This window comes from Leptosomus discolor, chromosome 12, assembly GCF_034619465.1.
Source record: "Leptosomus discolor isolate bLepDis1 chromosome 12, bLepDis1.hap2, whole genome shotgun sequence".
NCBI classification, from domain to species: domain Eukaryota; kingdom Metazoa; phylum Chordata; class Aves; order Leptosomiformes; family Leptosomidae; genus Leptosomus; species Leptosomus discolor.
The window spans coordinates 11,234,335-11,255,491 of record NC_141402.1 but is presented as its reverse complement, the minus strand read 5'-3'; the positions used below and the strand labels follow the sequence as shown (position 1 = coordinate 11,255,491).

The 21,157-nt window shown below is 51.8% G+C and overlaps 1 protein-coding gene across 2 annotated transcripts; it reads left to right on the top strand.

Annotated features, from left to right (window-relative positions):
• The first annotated feature begins 774 nt into the window (after positions 1 to 774).
• On the top strand, positions 775 to 5,454 carry POLR2L (RNA polymerase II, I and III subunit L). 2 transcript variants are annotated; one of them, XM_086472128.1, is made up of 3 exons: positions 775 to 801; positions 1,319 to 1,426; positions 4,993 to 5,454. In XM_086472128.1, exons 2-3 carry the CDS (start codon positions 1,332 to 1,334, stop codon positions 5,099 to 5,101), a joined length of 204 nt encoding a protein of 67 aa, XP_086328254.1. In that variant the 5' UTR covers positions 775 to 801; positions 1,319 to 1,331; the 3' UTR covers positions 5,102 to 5,454. The 2 variants fall into 2 exon arrangements, with proteins under 2 accessions (XP_086328254.1, XP_086328253.1); XM_086472127.1 differs by having other exon boundaries at positions 782 to 816.
• The last annotated feature ends 15,703 nt before the right edge of the window (positions 5,455 to 21,157 follow it).

Genomic DNA, 21,157 nt, shown 5'->3' with positions numbered 1-21,157 from the left:
TCAACCCAGGGGACGGGCGCCGGGGCAGCGGAGCGGGGTAGGGGCGCGGGCGGCAGCGGCTCCCGCCTCCTGAGGCGGCGCGAAACGCGGCGGAGACGCGGCCCCGGGGACGCGACACGGCGAGAGGCAACGCCGGGGGTCCCGCCCGCCGCACCCCCCGCCCCGGTCCTCCCTCACGCCCTCCCCGGGGCGGCCGCGCCTCAGCCAGGGCGGCGGGGGGCTCTGCCCGCGGTGGGGAAGGGCTCTCCCGCCGTCCAGCTGGCGCCCCTGCCCAGGAGGGAGCGGCCCTCAGCCGGGGTGCCCGTCCCACAGCCCTGCCCGCCGGGGTGCCCGTCACGGCCGGTGCCGGGTGGCAGCCACCAGTTGCGCTTCCCGCCCCGGACGGCGCCGGTACCTCAGGCAGGACGGGGTGAGAAGTCTCGCCGCCGCCAAAGCGCTCTCGGAACGCAACAAGTGCCCGCCCACCTGGGGACGAGGCGGAGCAGGGGCGGGCGCCGCGCTCGGCCGCTCGTTCCGCCGGTGCCGCCGCTCCGCGCTCCCGCCGCTGCTACTCGGCTCGGCGCGCCTCACGCGAAACGCGAACGCGAGCCCGACCCGCGCCCGCCACTCTCTTGAGCCACCCGGGACCCCGTACGCTCGGCCGCCACCATCCCGCCGCCCTGCGCAGGAGCAGGGGTGCGCCGGGCCGCCTCCCGCCCGCCCGCCGCGTCTGCCCGCCCGGAGGAGGCGCGCCTCCCCCCCCGGCCCCGCCGCACTGGTAGCGCCCTGGCAGGCGTTGCGGGTGCGCGGAAGATCGCTGCGGTAGGAGCCGCTGCGGTAGGAGCCGCCGCGGGGCCGCCGTCCCTTCCGCGCCCGGCGGGCCGGGGCTGCCTGGCCGCCTCGGGCTGGGGTCCGCGGGCCCACGGCGAGCGATCGCCCCTGGGGAGGGCTGGCCCGGCCGGGGAGGCCGAGGCCTCGGGCGGCCCCAGCCCTACAGCCGCCTCTTAGGCCACCGCTAGGCCTGCTGTGCCGGCCGTGGCGCAGGGGTGACCCGCTCCCGGGCCGGTCCCGCCAGCCGGAAGGCGCTGGGCCTCCAGCAGAGCCCCGTTGGGAGCTGCCTGGCGTGGGCGGTGGGGCCGTGGGCCGGGCGCTGGGGTGACCCGAGCCGCCTTGTGCTCCACTTTGGCACCCCCGTGGCGCGGCCTCGCTCGCTGGCTGTCACGTCGCCTGGGGCGCTGCCGCCTGGGGCTTGGACAACTTCGGGGTTTCCCTTCTTGTGTCTGACTGTGGTATTTAGTCGTTTTGCAGAGGTGTGAGACTGTGTTTTTTAATGTTGCAGCTGCAGAGCAAAAATGATCATCCCGGTCAGATGTTTCACGTGCGGCAAAATAGTTGGAAACAAGTGGGAAGCCTACCTTGGCCTTCTGCAGGCAGAGTATACCGAAGGGTGGGTATTGTTTCTGTATGTTCTTTGACTCGGACTTTAGATGACGTTGCAGAGTGCATAAGGTGTGGAAGTGCAGGATCAGGGCTGTAAAGAAGCTGAAAACTACAGATACATTCTGAGTCTTAACTATTTAACCAGAGGTTAGAAGTTCTAATAGGTAAGAAAGTACTTGTCTCCCTACTGAATCTTTCTGGGTAGTAGTATGGAAGTTGCCAAGTCATAACCCTTACACCCAAAACAGTCTGAAATATTTACCTCTGTATGGAACGGGAAGGAAAGAAAGAAGGACTGCAGTCAACTTTGACACCAACGTGGTTTTTTTTAAAGGGGAGAGAAACAAGAAGTTACAAGGTAGGAAGTAACTCACTTTGTTAACAATGTATACCCCTCTTAGGCGGTTTTAAAAGCATTTCATGTTGGCCACCCAGAATTGCTAACCTTATTTGAAAGCACTGGTTTGTTTGGGGGAAGGGTAAGTTTAGCTGCTCTAGATACCTGACTAATAGTCCTAACAGTTATATTTAAAGAAGTCTGTGCGTGCTTTGCATAGCCAGAGTTGTCTTTTCATAGTTCAAGGAGGGTCTGGCTGTGGTGGGACTACTTCAGAAGGGTTCAAGAAGGTAACTCTTGAGAAATATTTACATTGTCACCAGGTTTCATATGGAGGGGGAAAAACCCACAGATGTTTGAAATTCGAGTGAAAAAAAAAAAAAAAGGTTAGAAGTTTGAGAGACTTCTTCCCAAAGTGCTGTTGAAACTGTTGAGTAGAAAGAAAAGAGTATTTGTTTTGCATTCAAATACTTCGGGTTACTAATAGGTTCTTAAATGGTCATATGTCTGTGAACTACCAGAAGAGTGTATATTAACTACACAGGTATCACTGCCTGTTCTCTGAAGTAAATCTGAAAATTCTTACAGTTTAGGACACTATTTTGTCAAACATTGAACACTGGAGTGCAGAACAAACAGGGAAGGAAAACATTGGGGTTTGAGCCTCATCTGAACTTGTAGGAAGTTGTGATTATTCTCAGTGCTTCTCACTGCTTGATGTGGCGTTTGCAGGGGAAAGATGTCCTGTCCCCCCACCGTTTATCAGTTTCATTAAAAACTGTCCAGTGAAAAATCATTCAATACTTCTCCTAAATCTCATTACTTCTGTGAGTGGCCTTTTTAGGGGGCATTTACATCCCAGAACCCGTCAAACAGCTGAGCAGAATATTGCAGCTGCTAAACTAAAGGTATTTGGGAAGTTCATACCAAAAAAAAATTTTTTTCTTTCATTTATGAAGTTAAAAAAAAACATTAAAAAAGGATGGGTGGCTAATCATTTCTCACTAATACTAGAATTTATCAGAGCTGTTCTAGTAGCACTTCTGACTTGTTTTCCAAGTATTACATTTTAATATTTTTCCTGTCTTCATTATTCCTCTGCTGATGTACGTTGTCATTGATAAATGGTCACTTAAAAACTATTGCTGTCGTGCTGGTGTGATTCTGGGCTGCCTGTTCAAGCTAATGCTGTGGTGGTATGTTATGAGATCAGGAGCAGAGTTCCAGATAGGAGCAGTTAAAATCTTAGGGTGCAGACAGTGTCAGAATCCCTCGTAATGGCAGCTTAAGAAATGGTTGGGCAAAATGGAAGAAGTAAACTTGTCTAAACGACCAGACCCACACCTTTCTGTATGTCCCTTACAAGTGTCTTGTTCCCCAGGCTCTTGGAAGCTGGAGGGAAAGGGAAATACAACTGAAGGTGCTTTAGCTGAAATGTGTAGGATGACTTGTAAAGTTGTGATTAATGTTAGTGCTTTGCATCTCTGATAACTGTATTTGAAAGTTCAGAGCTTTCCAGATAGCTCTTAGAGCTTGCGTACCCACAGACATCAGATGCTTCTGTTCTCAAGTGTTTTGGCAAGTTTAGACATCATGTGATACTATTTATAAACATTCTTTTTACAAAATATACTGGTCATATACTTCTGTTAAATAGCTTTTGCAAACACTAGTCCTGAAATGAACAGCCCTGCTATTTGAGCCCTTGGAGAACTGCTGGTAGGCACAAGGGCTAACCGACGTCATCAGGGAAGCCGCTGGCATTTGACTCCGTGCGGTGAGACTGTGCTGCTTGAAGCCAAACCACCTTTTACCACTGTCTGGCTTATGCAGAGGCTTCCCTTCAGTCATTTGTGCTTTAGAAACGTATCTATCAGCTTCTTCCTGCAGGAGAATTACAGGTTTCGGGAAATTACAGCTGTTTCAAGCAAATGCTGGGCTGTTGCCCTGCGTCATACAGATCTACAGACCTGAGATCAGTTGTGGTTCCTGAATGTCAAATCGTGAAGGAGCATCAGGCTGGCTTTGTGGTTAACAGGTTGGTGCTGAACAGCCTGGGTAGCACCACTTGCCTGTAAGAGCTCTGCTGGCAGTGGCGGTGGAAGGGCCACGCAGTGGTCCAGGCTGGGATGGCACCGGCGTTCTCTACCCGGCTGTAAGGATCTGAGCCGTTGTGCAGAAGCAGTGAAGTGGAAAGACCGTAACACACCGATTTCTCGTTGAGTAGTCTGCAGAGCCTTCTTTGTGTGTTTGGGGGGAGCAGTTGTATCACTGAATGCCTGCTGATAGGGGCACTGGAAAGGGTGTCAGCCTTCCTCGGGATTAGCATCCCATCCATCAGGGGTACTTTGCATTTTGAGTTACTTCAGTTTCTGTATCTCTCTCACCCTTTTAGCATGGCTCAGATCACAAATTCATCTTGTGAAGTAGGCAAGTATCATCCTCAGTTAACAGGAACGTTGTGTTATAACAGTGCTTGAAGATGCTGCTCCTCACTCCTGTCAGGAGACTGACCAGTGCCTTCATGCTACCCTCTGCTGTACAAGCAGCAGGAGCTGTAGCCAGCACAGGTAATTGTGGGCTGTCCGGGATTTTAGGAGGAGTAGAAACGACTTCCCGTGTTTCAGAACTGTGTTCCTGTTACTACATTCACACCTCTCGATTGATCAAATTTTGAACCAGATCGGCTCCTCTCTTCTCTGCAGACTGGTGTTTGTAAAAGGAAGACTTGAGTTACTGTAACTTCATAACTGAGGTTAGAAGTGTGGCATATTTCAAGTCTCTTTCCAAATTTTAGAAGACTAAAATTTTATTTCCAAAGCCAAAATACCTGCATCTCACTTAACTTTGCTGTTTCACAACCAAATGTGCCCTCATGAGTGGCGTGGCTCAGAAGAGGAGATTCGTAAGAGTTAGTCCGTGACGCCTCCGTTCCCGAGGGCGTTCTGCAGACCCACCTCTGAACCTTCAGCGGTTGCGTCGGCCAGATGCCATCTCAGCAGAAGGTCCTGTGCTCTCGCGGGCCAGAGAACAGGCGAACACCTTGTCGACAGCAGGACCTGGAAAAGAACATTAACAAGCACATGCTGAATTTCTGTTCCTTAGTTTGAACTGCAAACGAAGTTTTCCTCTATGACTAAGCTCAAAGTAATCGGTGTGTTGCTTAGGAACACTTACAAGTGGTTCTGACTCACTTCATCTGTTATTCTTTCTTTATTGTTCTTGTTCATTAACAGAGATGCCCTGGATGCTCTTGGTTTGAAGAGATACTGCTGCCGCAGGATGCTCCTGGCCCATGTGGATCTGATTGAGAAGCTTTTGAACTATGCGCCCCTGGAGAAATGAGATGAAAAAAGTACCGTGCTGCGAGCTGTGTGGGACGTATCTCTAATTCTAAACTTGAAACTGAACTTCAGGTAGTGAAGGATGAAAGCCACCTGTAGTGCACCCGCTGAGAGATGTTTACCTTCTGGAGAAAATATGGCCCTGAGCCACTAACCTCTTTCGAGGAAACAAAGGAAGGATGAAGTCCACTTAACCACCAAGATTTGAAGATTCAATTAAAAGTTTGGATGCTTCGTCTTTGGAGTTCTTTTTTTTTAATTTTTAGATGCTTCTGCCAGCAAAACTAAATGTTTGTTCCTGTAGAGAAACTATACTTCTTGCAAATGTTGAAATAAAGGAGCTCTTTCCCTGTAGCCTTCCTGCAGTTTCTAGGTAGAGCGAAGTGTATGCGTGGATCTTGCCGTTTGCTTGTGCTAGGCGGGCGAGGGGGTTGGAGCCCTGGGAGTGAAGCTCAGGGTGCCAGCAGCAGGTAAGTGGGCAAGTTTGTTTGGACAGGACGAGGTGTTACTCCTGAAGGCTTCCAGAGCCAGCAGAGCGCGCTTGCCGCTGCAGCTGGAGTCAGCCTGCGGTCCCTACCCCAGCCCTTCCAAACCACTGGGGCTGCCGTAGCGTGAAAACCAGCGCATCCGACGGTGCAGCACCCTTCGCTTGGGTAAAACGTGTCTGAGTGTTCCCGCGGCAAGCACTGGAGGTGAGAACTGACGCGTGCTGCTGGGAACAGGAGCAAAGTCTCGGTCTCGCCAAGCGCCTGCGCTGCTCTGTGGCTGGCACGCAGGCAAGCTGTGCCCCGTCAGTCGCTGCGCTGGCTTCACGCCGTGCTGCGCCTGGCCACGGGGAGAGCGCGCTGAGAGGTCAGCTGGGCGTGAGGGCTGGTGAGGGTCACCTGCACCGAGGCAGGTGCTCACCCTGCCAAAGGTCTCACCGTCCTGGTGCACTGTCGGCCTGAAAGCCGGGCCTCGTCTTGCGTGGCTCCACCAGCCAGAACACGCATCGTTCCAGGCGGGGGGTGCACAGGCAGACCCGCCCTACCTAAAAGCGAAGGCAAATTCCCACATCTGTGCGTGCTCGGGATCCTGTCCAAAGGCAGCGTTAGCCCGTATGCAAATGTCAGGCAAACCATCGTCACAGCAGCCTTGCGGAAGGCGGGCTGGAACAGATGATCATCCCTTCGCCTGCAGTCTGTTACTCCTCGGTACGGTTAAACTTTTGGCACTCATCTGTCAACTGCTGGTAAGAAGTGTCTCTGTGGATTCTTTTCTGTAGTTGAAGAACTGTAAAGAAGTTGGTTTGAACAAAACCTGGGTTTGCAGAGGCGGTAATTCTTTAACGTGCTTGCTGGGTCAAACTCATACGCGCAAACCTCAAAACCAGATGGCCTCCCAAAAGAAGCTGTAGGACAGCTTGCCTTTGGCCATCGCCCCACCCATCTTTACGCTTGAACTTGCTTTTCAGTTTAGCGTAAGGCAGTAGTAGATGTTTCCCGTATTCAGCAGTTCTTCGCTGAAGACGTTGTAAAACCATGTGCTTTATCCTAATGCAAAGAGAACGAAGCAATTAATTCTGGTGTTTGTTTCATAGTTGGTTGGATAGCTTATGTTCTGCGTGCCTGCTGCATCAGCTAAATGTGCTCTTAAAAAACAAAACAAAACTTCACTTCTCTTTCAGGCTATTTTTTAAAAGGGACACTATGAAATATAGGATGACCTTTCTAAACTGAACTCCTGCAGGAGCCTTTTCCACGTTACAGTGGAGCGTTACATGGAGATCCGTGCCAGCCTGTTCGCGGAAAGATCAAAACGCCAGGCTCGGCGCTCGTTCCGCAAGCTGCACTGAGAAAGTGCAGCAGCCCCGGCTGGCACGGCTGGCAGCGGCAGCCAGGCAGTGTGCTGGGCGGGAAGCTGTCCTGCGTCACTGCCAAGGAGCCGGGGTAGATGAGCCGACAGGACTTTGTTTCTCTCTGCAAAAGCAATTTTCTAATCTGGTTTTCTGCTTTAGAATAACATGTTTCTTTCCAAAGCTGATGCCAAGTTGTCTGATAGGAAAAGCTATGGCTCTTAAATACTTACAATGAAGATGCAATTTGCAAGAACACAGCAGGCGTCATTCAAAAATTCAAAGGGAAAAGCAAAACCACCTTGGTTGCTCTCATTACTGTTTCTCAGACAGAAAACAAGGTGCAGTGGAAGCCAGCGACAGTCTAGTGTCGCTCCAGCAGGCAGATGTTACACAAGGAGCAGCAAAAAAACCTGAGTAGCAAGACTAAGTCACAGCAGGCTTTACTATTAGCTCGCGCAGCACATGACAACCTGCCTGCTTCGCAGCTTTTCCTCGGGAGCATTCACCAAAAAAGCCATTTCTGTAATGTGGCGAAGCAAATGGTTTACCGTATTTGTATGAAAGGTTTTCTCAAGAGTTTTGTCCTTGGGAGGGTTAGGAGTGGGAGCAGAAGTAGAGCTTAAATCCTGTTCCATAAGAGTCAGTGAATTTTTCAGTGGATTTCTATAAATCCCAGCTTTCACCCCTGCTCTTTGGTAACTAGGAAAGTAATTCCCTCTTCGCTATCATTTCTCCCATGCTTGCTTCTGCAGCTGTTAATAAGATAAGTGTATTAGATCTGCTTTCTAACCTGCCAGAAACCTCTTTGAGAAGAGCCATTAAATATGCTCACAACCACCATACTCTTTAAAGCCAATGTGAAAGACGCACATGTACACAGGAAAAAAAAGTGCCTCAGTTTTCCCTGAATCTTACTAAATAGGAGCCCTTAGCAGAATCAACAGATAAGCAGAAGTGGCAAAAAAAAAAAAAAAAAAGAGAAATGGTACTGGATATGCAGCCCTTAATTACCTGCAGAAATCTGTCAATTGGAAGATTGCTGAAAAAATAAACCAAAAATCCTGCCACTCCTCTGCAGTCATTTATTCACGTTATATAGAAGGCATTTTGGAAATTTTTCAAGCCTGCTTTGAAAGCCTGTTGCAGGGATCACACTAACCTGCTACTAGAAAAGCAAAGAAGCGTGATCAGAAGTGTAGCAGCAGAACCCATCACCCAGGCTGCAGCCCCCTGGGGCCAGGGCGGCCTCGGGTAGCACTTCCACACACGGCTGTCCTACAACAATAACAAAGCACGGCCCGCCCAAGAAGCACATGATGGGAGCTGAGGTCATGAAAGTCCAGAGGAATCTGCTTGTGGAGTCCATCTTACTTCTGCCTGGAGCATCAGCACCGAGGTTTGTGTGTGCTTGGAAAGCTTTACGTTTCTTGAAATGACAGTTTTAAACCAAAACCAACTTTTGGTCACAGTTCTGAGTCCATCCACAGGAAGGAAGCCTTCGTGCCCAGCTGTAACAAGCCTCGAGCCTTATATTTCAAAAAGGAGTTTTGCTCTGAAAAACAACCTCCTGTGAGGGTCTCACCCCAGGGTGATTACTGAGAGATGTGTGCTGGGTCTTTGTTCTTCCCATAAGCTTTCCCCAAACACAGCCTGGAACTGGATACTCAAGTCTGACTTCTTGTATATGCTTCTTGTCTGTATGAAGAAAAATTAAAACCCCGATTACAACCAGTGCACAAACCCCGTAGCTGTATATTTCCATAGAGATGCCTGTCCCTGGGGCTGCAAAACTACATTTAATTGTTAGTAAACTATGAGAATCCAGAACACAAGTGACCTCTTTCCCTGCAAATAGCTCTACAAGAAAAGGCAAATTTTCCCCCTACCAAAAATCCCTAGTAGCCTATTTGCCTCTAAAAGCAGTTTAATTCCAAATAGTTTCTAAATTCAGTACTGATGCTGGTAAGAAAATAGCACTTCTACTTAGTCCCCTCTCTGAGCAGACCCATGTACATCCATTTGTGCTTAATTAGTCAGGGAGATTTTCTTACACCCGGAACTTCTCAGTTGAGACATAGAATCACAGAATGGTTTGGGTTGTAAGGGACCTTAAGGACCATCCAGTTCCAACCCCCTGCCATGGGCAGGGACACCTCCCACCAGACCAGGTTGCTCCCAGCCCCATCCAACCTGGCCTTGAGCACTGCCAGGGAGGGGGCAGCCACAGCTTCTCTGGGCAGCCTGTGCCAGGGCCTCACCACTCTCACAGGGAAGAATTTCTTCCTAATATCTAGTCTAAATCTCCCCTCTTTCAGTTTGAAACCGTTAAAATCTACAAAATCTCCAAAATAATGTTGTTTCCACTTGGCTCTGACTGACCAGATGATGAACACAGCTTTGATTTCCCCTTCAGCGCCTTTGTGCCGTGATTTACGTTATGCTTTGTTTTCAGATCCTATTTTTATTCAGTTCCTCCAGCCGGTGAGAAAGAATTTTTAGTTGTTCAATAGGGACAGCACAATGGAGATGCTTGAAAACCAAGCGCAGAAGCACGTGGCCGAGACCCGGGCTTTGCTGTGCTGCAGGGTTTGATGTGTCGCCCACTGAAGTCGGTGGGAGTCTTTTCATTAACTTCAATGCTACTTAAAATGGTCTGGTATCGTGTGGTGCCTGACACCACCCGAGTGTCCAGGATTAATTTCATTTTGTTAAGTTCTGCTAAGAAAAGCTGTTTGAGGTGCCCAAGCCTTAGATACTCAAAGAGCTTTCAGATCTTGCTGCATACCTCCAGCGTAAGGCCATAAAAAAAAAAAAAATAAAAGGTGAGAAATTACCTTTGGCTTCAGCACCTCCAGCCACCTGGGGGGAGCTGCAAGGCAACCGGCTTCGCTTGGAAACCATATTTACGTGGGAGTAGGTCTCATTTAAACCCTCACCTTGCTCTCCTTGATGCTCCCTTGCAGAAATACATAGGGGATGTGGAGCCAAGACGTGCAGAGCATTATGTTTCGCACCCCCAATCTTAGTTCTTCTCCACAAATGCACATCTTCCAGACTTTGTCAGTCAGCCGTTTTGGTGACCTACACCTTATCTTGTGCTTGTAGGTCACACGTAGCTGGAGTGAAGACAGGGAGCCTCCCAAGCACCACACGAGTTTCCCCACAATTTCCTTCCTGATGCATCTGCTCCCATATCAAATATTGTGTCTAGCCAAGCAAGAAAATTCATGCAGGAAAGTACTTCATTTATCCCTCCCAAATACGAAGCAAGTGTTTTAATAAAATGGGTTCATTATTTCCTGCTTTCAGGAGCTGAACAAACAGCAATCAAAGGAAGGCGCGGAACAGCAGACAAAAGCTAAAAGCCCGTGTGCTTTGGCGAGCACAAGAAACCAGCAGTTGACAGCAAACTTCAAAGCAAGCGGTAAAGGCTGTGGTCAAGCCTTTCTGTAGGCACTGGTGATTTTGAATTAACCTGTTCCCCACTCCACAGGCTGGATTTGGAGCTCGGAAGAATGAATACAGAATACCTGCTTTTTGGGAATCAGACCTCCTTTTAAGAGCAGGTCTACTTGGAGCGCTCCAAGAAATGAACTGCTTTAAAAAAAAAAAAAAAGGAACAAGTCACTGCCAGCAGTAGGACAGCTGGGCTCAGCACCTACCTGTAGGTGCTGACTGTTCTTGAGCTGCTGCTTTCCACATTTTCTAGTGGTTCACCACAGTGGTATCTACAAGCTTTCAGTTGCTTCAGAGATTGACCTAAATGTCACTGTCCTTACCAGCGTCACTCCAGAGACCTGATCCAAGTGCATGAGGCTCAACGGGAATCTTTCCTCCAATGCTGGTGTACTTCGGGTCCATCCCATTCCACCTCCTCTTTGCTTTCTTCAGGCTGGTCACATCAGCCACAGAGAACCCCTCTGCCCACCTCCATGTAACGTCATTGCTTATGTCTTTCAAAGACAGAACAACGCTCCACCTTGAGGCGGGTATTTCGGGACAGGCCTTGACAGGAACCGATGGCCTGGCTGCACGAGCCTTGGGCAAGCCACCAGTGCGGTGCCTAAATTTCCCTGCCTGTGCCTCTGCGGTGGCACTCATCCCACTGTTCAGGAGGCAACAGAGATGGGCAACAAGGAGAAGCCTAATCTCACCCAAGCCCTGGTGTCTTCTTGCCTCCCTCTTATCAAGGGCCCCTATCGTATATGGCCCTTAAATCCTGATGGATTATCTTTAAACAGACAGAACAAGCGCTTTCTGACTGTAAGCAGAGCCCAGCACAGGAACTGCTGACAGAAAGCTGCTGCCCTGAGCTTGTGCAGCAATTCAGAGATCGGCAGCATCACTGCCCCTGGCAGTCCAGAAGGTTCGAGAACGCAGCTAAAGCACAATTATCTCCAGCTATTTGCTCAAAGCTGCCTGAAAGTGCTTCCCCCCTCCCTTTTTTTTTTTTGCTTTTTAACTAAGTCTTCCCTATGGCAGCCTGTGGGAAAGCATGCTCCTTCCCAGCCAGCTCTAGGAGAGGGAAGGGAGAAAACATCCACTTAAGGGAACAACAGGGTAAATGGTAATCAGAGCAGTGTCAACTGCTCCCAGTTAAAGGCTGCACTGGTAAATACAGTGTGCTCCTACCACCATCCATCAGCCACTGCCCACCAGCTGACAGGCTCTGCCCAGCTCTTCGTCAATACGGCAACGGTTTGCAATATGGCCAAGCCTGCAAGGCTCCTGTTTCCAAAGAAAGTGGAAATGCAGAACTTTTATAATTGAGTTTATAAATTCATATGCAGCAAGGGAATAGGTAACGCTTGGGCTGGAGGTATAACAAGAGGTTTTGCTGAAATTCCCTCCAAAAATCTAAAAGCAAAACCAAGATGAGTGCTGCTCTCAGCTGTAGGCCTTTCCTCGTAATGAGATGTGCAGCTGAAGCAATTACTAACTTTAGTTTTTTAAAGGAGCAATAGCAGTTTGACCAGGAGGTCTTCCTCCAGGAACGAGCTAGTAAATGAAAGCATTAAGTTAATAAGGGCTTGAGTGCTTCAGATCATTACAGAGACGGCCTACAGCTCTGCACTGCACCAACTTGATTCTTTTTCTTTTATTATTATTGTCAAAACAGCTTGACAGAAACCCCTTTAGACCCACTCAGCATTAAGTGCAGCCTAGACAAACGGCCACTTCCCTCCATTAAGCAACATTTTAAAAAGGCAAAAAAAGTAACAATCAAATCCTGCTGATGAATATTTAGTTCTAATAAATAAAGAGAAACAAATGCCATCGGCCCCAGCAGCTTTCATGTCAACGACCCAAGCTGCTGCTGAACCAAATGAACGTTGTGTGCTGCTAGGAGCAGCAACATGGAGAAACTCCCATCTCAGCTATGGCAGGAGACATACTGAGCAGCAGCACAGTTAAAACCCTTTTATCCTGCCTTTGTCTCAAGCAAACCTGCTCTGGGCCAGGTCCAGGACACAGATCTGCGTTGACCGGAGCAAAGCTGGAGCCTCCACCCAGGATCAAGGTAGTCATGCGCTGCCTGATTGAAGGTCCTTCACGGAGGCCGTGGCCATACTGCCCCAGGCCCAGCAAGACAGGGGTGTGTATCCTTGCTCCCTGCCCGTGCAGCGTGCCCAGGAGGACAACAAACTCCAGCCACTTCCACCTCTCAACCCAGGGCAGATTTTCACAAAAGAAGGTGACTCCTCCAGGGGATACTTGATCAGCAGAGCTTTTCCTTCTGTTGGAGGCTCCTTATAAATTATCCTCATCCTTTTTCCCTCCCAACCCACCTCCCCCAGGTGTGTTCCCAGCTCAAAACATCTGAAACTTATTCTAAACTCTGAATGTGATCAGCCAAATGTAATTGGGGAGAGCTTTGGGACTTCGCTCCCTTCTGCACGTTTGCTGCCAGGGGGCTCTGCCAGCAGAAGTGGGGAAGTCATATTGCATGTGAGGTTACCACAATATCACAAACTTAAGCTGGTTATTTCTTTCTTCTTTATTTTGAAAGTTACAATATTCAGGAAGCTCAAGGAAAAACAACCTTTGGATTTTGTCTGCTCATAAATCCATCACAACAGCTTGGGGGAAAACAGTAAATAAGATATTGGAAGAAAAGCACAAGAGGCCAAAAGGAGAGTATCTGCCTCTGGATGTGCTATTTGCAACCGAAGCCAGGTACCAGGCTGTGATATTAGTATGTGGTATTGATTTGTTCTTAATCCAGAGAAATGCCCCTGTAAATGAACTCTGCTGTGCCCTTAATGATTTCATATCGAGGGATGTTAGGTGCCTTGCTCATAACAGAGTAACAGCAATTCTAAAAATAGCAAGCCTCATAATAAAATGTTATTGAGGAGCCTGAATTTCAATATAAAAGGGACTCTGCTGTACTCAAGGGCTTACTAGATACAAATGCACACTCTAAAAAGTTGTATTAAAGTCGTGTTGGCACCTGAGTGACAGCGGCAATGTGAGATGCTGCTCCAGGGAGCAGCTGAGCCCCAGGTCCCCAGGAAACTTTTAAGCAGATGTGATACAGGCTGGATTTAATCCCACCAGATGATTTGGGCCGGATGCCTAGAAAGCGCTGAGATGCTTTTGAGAGCTGCCTGCGAGGGCGGGAGAGCGCGGCCGCGGTGCTCCTCAGCAGCAACCAGGGCCAACACGAGAACAGATGCCACGTGCCTCATCCCGGCTCTGCCGCTCATCCCCCCCCAGCCTCAGGCAGGAGCCTCCCTGAGAGCCATCGGTGAGCTGCCACTGCAAACGGGTGCAAGCGGGCTTGTAAGAGAGGGCAGCCACCACCAGCTTACTGGTGGGAAGAAGGCAGCACACCCACCGAGCTCAGGGCCACCACAAACAGCTCAGAGTTGGGAGCACTAGGTCTGAGGTTGACCTCGCTTGCAGGTGATTTCTCAGCCTTAGTTTTGTCAGTGCAGCAAACAGCAGCCCCAAATTAAGCCTGGCAACCAGGCTCCCTGGCCTCTATCAGCATGGACCTCAGCCTGCAGGCTGGCCCAATCAGTAGGACCTCAGTGGCTGGGGAGGATGGTAGTTGCCCATCTCCCACCACATGCTGAGGGAGCAACAGCTGGTGTGCAACCTGGTGTCGAGATGTGCAGCTGGCAGTGGGTGTGAGTGACGGGGTGTATGCATGTACAAAATCAACACAGCAGCACCTGCGGTGAGGAAGGAGGCATCTTCCCAGCTTCAGCAGGCTGGGTGACCTCTCCAAAGCAAGGGCTGGATGATCTCAGGGGGCTTGGCTCAAAATGCAGAGATGTCCGTCTGCACCAAACTACACCCCCAGCATTGGAGAGGTCTTCTGGTCAGAAGAGATCAGAGATACGGAGCACGCCACCCCATCTCATACCCATACTCTACCAAAGGGCACCGCCAGGGCCCATGTGCACCTTAAACCTTGCTCAGGCTCCTGCTACCTGGATACCACCTACTTCTCCTGGCTTATTCCAGCCCACAGACAGGAGGGAAACACAGGGAGGGGGCAGCACTGTTCCCCTTCGGGAGGAGACCCACGCACCCCCAGCATGGCCGCCCCGTTTGCAACCCCCTTTTCCAATCCGTTTTCCCCAGACCTGTTTGAGGTGGCATCTCTCACCACGTGCGAACAGATTGAGACGAGGTCTCCTCTCTCCAGGAGACATCAGAGATGTTCTCTTCGTCAAGTATGGCAGGAAGAATGAGCCCCGTAAGCAGACAAATGCTCAACAGCAAGGTCAAGCGGTGTTTGAGCCTGGCTGCAGAAGAGGCCAGCTGCAAAAAGTCATCACAGAGATGGGCACGGGCACAGCTCTGTGAAATGGCTGAAGCAAGAAGCAAAAAGCATCTCTCTATTCCCCGCACCCCCCCCCCCCCAGCTCCCCGCCTTTGTTTCTGTATCACTTGCCCAGCAGGAGCTGGGACCAGCTTCCTTCAGTCTGGTGTCAGAGACATCCAAACTAGCACTTACCTGCATAACAGTGGGGCTGGGTTTGCTCTTGGAAAGAAAAACCAGAGCAAGCCACAGCTGAGAGGACGTGACATTTGTTCACTGCAGGGTTTATTTAACCCTTGCTCCCCGCATGCAGGATGCATCATCCCCCTTCCCTGGCTCATCCCGCAGCTCCTGCATTGCAGAGAGTAAGAGCTGAGGCCACCTGCAGTGTTGCAGACCCCAAAACCTAAATCTCCAACCCCCCCAAGGGGCTGTGGGAGCTGCTGCTTCCACTCCCCAGGCAGGGACAGGGATGCTGCGACGGCCGGGATGTGCCAGGCAGGGCCAGATCTGCATCTCGCTGGGGCAGGGCACCAGGAAGGAGGCGGCTGCTCCTGCCCTTGGCCGTGTGAGCCAGCTGATGGCGGTGGCACATCAGGGCCACGTCTGGCTTTCTGCTAGCCCGTCTGCAGTGCAGTGTGGGCTACAACAACGAACCACACAGCTCCATTTCTCCCGTCCCGCAGCCTTTCCTCCAGCACACAGCACTGCTCCCGGCCCTCCGTCTGCTCTGCTCTCGCCTTGAAGAGCATCTCCTCTGCCCGCAGCACTGCCGGGCTCAGCCGCAACCGTCTGGTTTGGTGGTGCCTGAGCTGCTCTCCTGGGCTGGAGGTGCAGAGGGGAAGACGGAGCCATGCAAAAACCACCTGGGAGCCCCTTCAGGCCTTCAAATAGCCCTCGTGCACCAACTGGCTTCATTAAGAGGAACTGGGGGCATCTCCTGCTACCCCTAGCGGGACTGGGGACAGGATTAATTAGCTGGAGGAAACAAGGGGTGAACATTTGCCTCCTGCAGGCCCTAAAAGGGAGCTTAGAGTTTGGCTCATAGGTTATCCAGGAGAGGGGATGTAGACTGGAAAAAAAAGCCATTAGCTCCATTATTCCTAATTAAAGGCTTAATTGCCTTAATTATAGCCTGTAGTTTCTGACTCATGCCCAGGCTGTGGTGTTCCGGGGCTACCCCTGCCTGCGGGCTCCATGCCTGGGGCCAAGCGCCTGAGGGGCTGTGGCTCGCTGCCTCCCCCAGCCAGGAGCCTTTCCTGGGCAAAAGTGGCATTAAAAACTGGGCCAGAAAAGGAAACCTGCCCCTGAGCTAGCTCTGAACAGGTGAAGCGAACCGCCTCCCTCTCCCCAGACCCTGGGCTCCCTCTCTGCTCCAGCCTAGTTCCTGCTTCCAGTTAACCCACAGCTGGCAGCACGCGGTCCCCCTGGGAGCCGACGAGCATCCTTGGACCCTGTCTCTGGGAAGGACTCTGAATCCTAAACCACTGAAACAAAAGTGTCTCTGCAGCGGTGAGTGGAGAGCAGAAGTTATTTGCTTTCACCTTCCAGAAACCTCTGCCTGCAAGAGTGGAATCGAGTTTACTTGAAGCTCCAGGCCATGCAAAACTAGAAAAAAATTGCTGAGGCTAAACCACAGGCTGTAGTTCGACTCCGATTTGCATTTCCCATTGTCGGTTTCAGAAGAGGAGTGCCACCAGCGTTCAGCAGTTCCGTAGGGTCGTAACTCCTTTGGCACAATATTTTTATTGTTACTTCGACTATGGGCAGAACTGAAGTGGTGCAGCTGCAACCACGGCTGTGCCGAGCTTGGCACAGCTTGTACAGACACTAAAAGGAAGTTTTCAATCTAAGGGGACAAGGAAAAGGAAATATGATTAGAGGGGAAAGAGGAAACACTGGTAGGAATTACTTTGTCTGCCGTGCTCAGCAGCCCCTGGCAGGGGCTGGTGGGTGCAGAGGGGCTCAGCTCTCGCTCAGGCAGGTGAGGACGGAATTCTCCTGCGGCGCTGTGTGCTTGTCCGCTCCTGGCCAGCACCAACAGCATCTGAGTATCTGGTGGCTTTGCTAAAGGGGTCATTTGGCTCTGCCAAAAACCCTGATGCAAGAGGTGTCCTCAAACTTCCAGGCAAACTGGGGACCCAACACTAAGCTCCTGTATTCCCAGTCAGCACTTTCACTGCTCCGCTTGTGAAATGCTGCCTCTTCTCGCCCATGTTTGTTTAAATTCAGTTCACTTCCAGAAAGCAGCGTTGGCTTTTTGGTGAAAAGGGCAGTTTGGACGGTGATTTTAATAACGCCATCCAGTGCCATGAACTGGCAAATGAAGTGTAAAACACATTTGAATAACATTTGGTTAGGGTTTTTTTTGGAGCGGGGGGGGGGGGGGGGGGGGGGCAGGTGGAAGGGGGGTGAAAAACATATTCAATACGTACGCAGCCCTCTTTGCTGTCTACTCCCTGCTGTGGGGTTCAGGACTGTTCACCTTGGAAGCATGGACAAACCTCAGAAATGTTCCTTTTGAGTAATTCTGCCACAGCTGCCAGCTAGAGCCCAAACAACTGAATCATTCATGAGCCCATCTGCAGAGCACGAGGCAGGCAGCAAAGGAAAGAGCAGGTCAGCCTTCAGCTGACTGCTATTAAAAACTTTCATTAAAGTCCTGGAAGAGAGCAGTGGGAGAGGGAGAAAGGAGGAAAAAGAAATAAATTATAATATTGATCATGTTTGTGGATCGATGGAGGAGGAGGGATGGAGAATGCAAGGAAGGACAAACTGTGAATTAGCCTGGGATATCTTAGAGAGTTGGGCACGTTTAAGTGGGACAAGATTTAATTTAGAGGAATATAAAACAGTACCTGACAATGCTGAGCATGTAACAGAGGAATAACATGCAAGACAGGAGCTGTTGAGAGCTAGGTGTGGAGGGACATGCCTTCAGAAGTCATTTTGTAGTGGTATTACTGCTATTTTGTTCTGCTCCTGCAGGAGCAGAGATAGCAGCTGAAGGCCCAATCCCAAAACCTGAGCCTGGTGCCTCACGTCTCAGGCCATCACTGCTTAACGCTGCATCCCAGGATGGGCAGCAAGAAATCAAAGGGTGTAAAACCACCGGGGAAAAAGGTGGTTTGGGAGGGTTAAAAGGCGATGGAAGAGGCAGCTCTCCTAGGGAAGAGGAGGCTTTGTCAACCCTTCAAACACCTGCTATGAGGACAGCGTGCAGTTCTCTGCAGACACCCCCAGGCCGCGGGCCCCCGGCATCCAGCACGCACCTGCCGCACGAGCGTGGACGAACCACTCGCCTCAGTTTCTCCTGTAAAACAAAGCAAGGGGCCAAAGGTTTTTGGCAGTGCCCTGCGTTCCCCTGAGGACGGTGGCCACGCACTGATGCAGGCGCCTGCCTCCTGCCATTGGTGAGGTGCTGCGGGGCAGGTGCCGGTGTATTTACAGCCGGTGGCAGCCGAGCATCAACAGGGCGCTGCCAGGTGAACGAGAAACCCGCCTGCTTGCGGTCCAACAATTCGCCTTGGTTCCTCGCCAACGCAGGGCCGGGGAACTCTTCAGAAGAGGGGGGCTGAGGCTGTGACTGCTGGCAGGTAGGGAGCTTCCCTGGCTGCTGGCTGACCCACTGCAGGAGGGGACGTCCCTCCCCTGGGAAGGGAGAGGGTGACCACGACTCTGGAAGGACCGAGCACATTTCTACAGTGGCACGTTTCTGGGGTAAAGGGGTTCCAGCATTTCTGGAATAAGAAATATAAAAATAAGAAATATAAACCTCACCTGTAAAAGCTCCTGCAGGCAGTGGATAGCCTCCAGCATGCCAGGAGGGGATACATATAGTTATACGTACACACACCTATGGTCAAAGTTGTGAAGCGTCGTTCCACACACCCTGTAACCCCGGGGCAACGCCTAGTTTGGGTTGGCCTCTAATGACAGAGGAGTGCAAGGGACTCAGTGTGACCCTCATGCTCCCCCTACAGCCATCAAAGCCACCTCTGGGCCTGCAAGGGGGGAGGGTTGGGTTTTGCTGTCCCCGTGGAGGGGACACAGCAGCCCTTAGCAGGATCAGGCCCTGCTGGGGCACTGGGCTCTCTCTACACTCCGTGTAGGCAGAAACTGCTCTTCCCTTGTCAGCGAGACAATTTGCTATCCAAAAAAATGAAGCCTGGAAATGCCTGATGCTCAGCAGCTCCTTTTCTGTAGGCAGGAGCATCATCAGAAGAGAGAAAACTGCTGACCCCGATGGCCTCGGCACACGCAGCATCCTTTCGGCTATGCAGGCAGCCAAGAAAGCGGGAGGAGCAGCCTCCTTTGCAGGGAGTAAGAGGACTTCAAACCCTCCATGTGCCTGACAAACTGCTGTGCTGGAATGAGTCACCGAATGAAGCTGGTGGGCCCCAGCATCCCTGCTGTCCATGTGATTACAGCTCATCTGAGAGCACCATGCCCCCTCCCTGCAAGAGATTCGTCATTTCTGAAGGCACCACGTGAATCTGGTCCCCGTCGCCTCCTCCGCCAGCCGGGCGGTGCCACCGGCACAACCACCACCTCTCTTCGGGTGCAGAGAAGCAGTGGGCAGACGCTCTCCTCCTCCAGCAGCAGCTCGCTGGGGAGCCAGCAGCCCCAAAAGCTGCTCTTTGGAGCCAGCCCAGGCCCCACAGCAAAACCAGCCATGCTGGGAGACGCCGACTGTCTCAGCTCGAGGCCTCAATTTTCGCTGCTGGGTGCCACGTGATAAGGAGCAGCACAGAGCACCCGGCCTCTTCTCCCAGGGGTGCATGCACACACGTACACAGGGAAACCTGGGGAGGTTTCAGGCAGGAAAGGAGAGAGCGTTCCCTCCTTCACCACTTCCCAAGCACGGTGCATTTATCGTATCTCACCAGTGAGGAGAGGATCTCCTGCTCCTCGTTTTTCCACGCCACAGCCCTGCTCAGCCCCAGCCCAGCAGGAAAAGAAGGACATGGCAACCACCACCGAAGGGGGGAGGCTTTATAAATGGCGAAAGAAAGGCCACCCTGGGGGAAAAATTCCTCCCAATTAAACAGCAGGAGCGGAAAGGGCACGTTTATGAACTGGTTTGGGGCCAGGGGAGCACAAAATACTCGTGTTTTGTTTGAAACTGCAGGAACAGGGTGACTGCCCCAAAGCTGGACCCTTGCAGAAACCATTTACCGCTACATCTGTTTTCCCCCTTATTCCTGCACAAATTGCACTGACCACTCGGGCACCCCAAGAGAGCAGACCACCGGCTGAGCTAATTGCTGTGGAGGGCGATTAGCACAGCCCAAATCGCCAGGTCCCGAGGGAGAGAAATCGTGCTCCTGCCTCGGGAGAGGCAGCAGCACCTGGAGCCCCGAAGCTGCGCAGCCCCCGTGGGGATGCTGTGAGGTGGTAATTGCACCCCAGTTACAGACACTGCAGGACGAGGCAATTCAAACGAGAAATCACTTTTAAGCAATTGCTTCACGCTGAAAGACACTGTGCTACGGCCTTCACTGACACCACCCCATGAGAGTTTTGCAGAAGGGGGGATAATTTCCCTTTGGAGGTGGGAAAGGGTGACTGGAGCCATGCTGCTCCCCTAATGACACAGAGGGGAACCGGACAAGGCACGAGGAGGGGAGCTGCTGGCCTTTCTCTCTGCCGTGATGGTGGCCCGGTGGCTGTTTGGGACACACCATTAACACAGAGCCATCGATGCCAACTCCTGCACCCCCGCTGCCCAGCCTGACCTGCTCCTCCAGCCGCACCTCGGCCAACAGCCCTCCAGGACAAGCCCCCCTTCTCCACGCATGCCCCACCTCCCACTCGCCTCTCCTGAACACGGGCGGCCAGAGCCACGCGCCGGCCTGGAAACAAGGTCTTATAAACGGACGCGACCACCCCCCTGCCCTACCCAAGGCATCTCAGGAGCGCACCTGCCTTCCCCCTGCACCGCAGCGGTGGCACTGGCTCATCTCACCATCCAGGTCTGCCTCCTTGGCACCTGCCAATACATTTGCAGGGTTGTTTTTTCCCCAGCAGAAGTCCCTGTGCTGAGCCAAGTGAAGCCCTCAGCCTCGCACAGCCAGTGCCCTCCTGCAGCACGAAAATCGTGACTGGAAGAAGCGACCTTCCCTTCCAGGCGAGGGAACACCAGCGTGACCTGTGCTGCGCCTCCCTGGCGGTTGGTGACACCAGGGCCCTGCTGCCCACAGAGCCAAGCAGCGGATTAGACTCCTTCGAATTCCAGGAGCTGAATTCACGGCGCCCTGGGCTGAGCCCCAAGAGCCACCGAGTGGCCGTGTCCCTTCGCTGCAGGCGCTGCCATCCCGCTGCCTGCAGGCCTCTTGGGAACTTGTGTCATCTTCACCCTTCAGTCCCAAAGGGTAACAAAAAAAGGGGTCCCATCTGCTCTCTCTTTTTGACACATCCATGATGCGAGGTGGCTACAAGCC

Excerpts from the sequence above, each read along its gene's own strand:
- POLR2L (XM_086472128.1), top strand. The coding sequence starts at position 1,332 with ATGATCATCCCGGTCAGATGTTTCACGTGCGGCAAAATAGTTGGAAAC. Across the intron at positions 1,427-4,992 it reads CAGGCAGAGTATACCGAAGG|AGATGCCCTGGATGCTCTTG; the intron begins GTGGGTATTGTT and ends GTTCATTAACAG.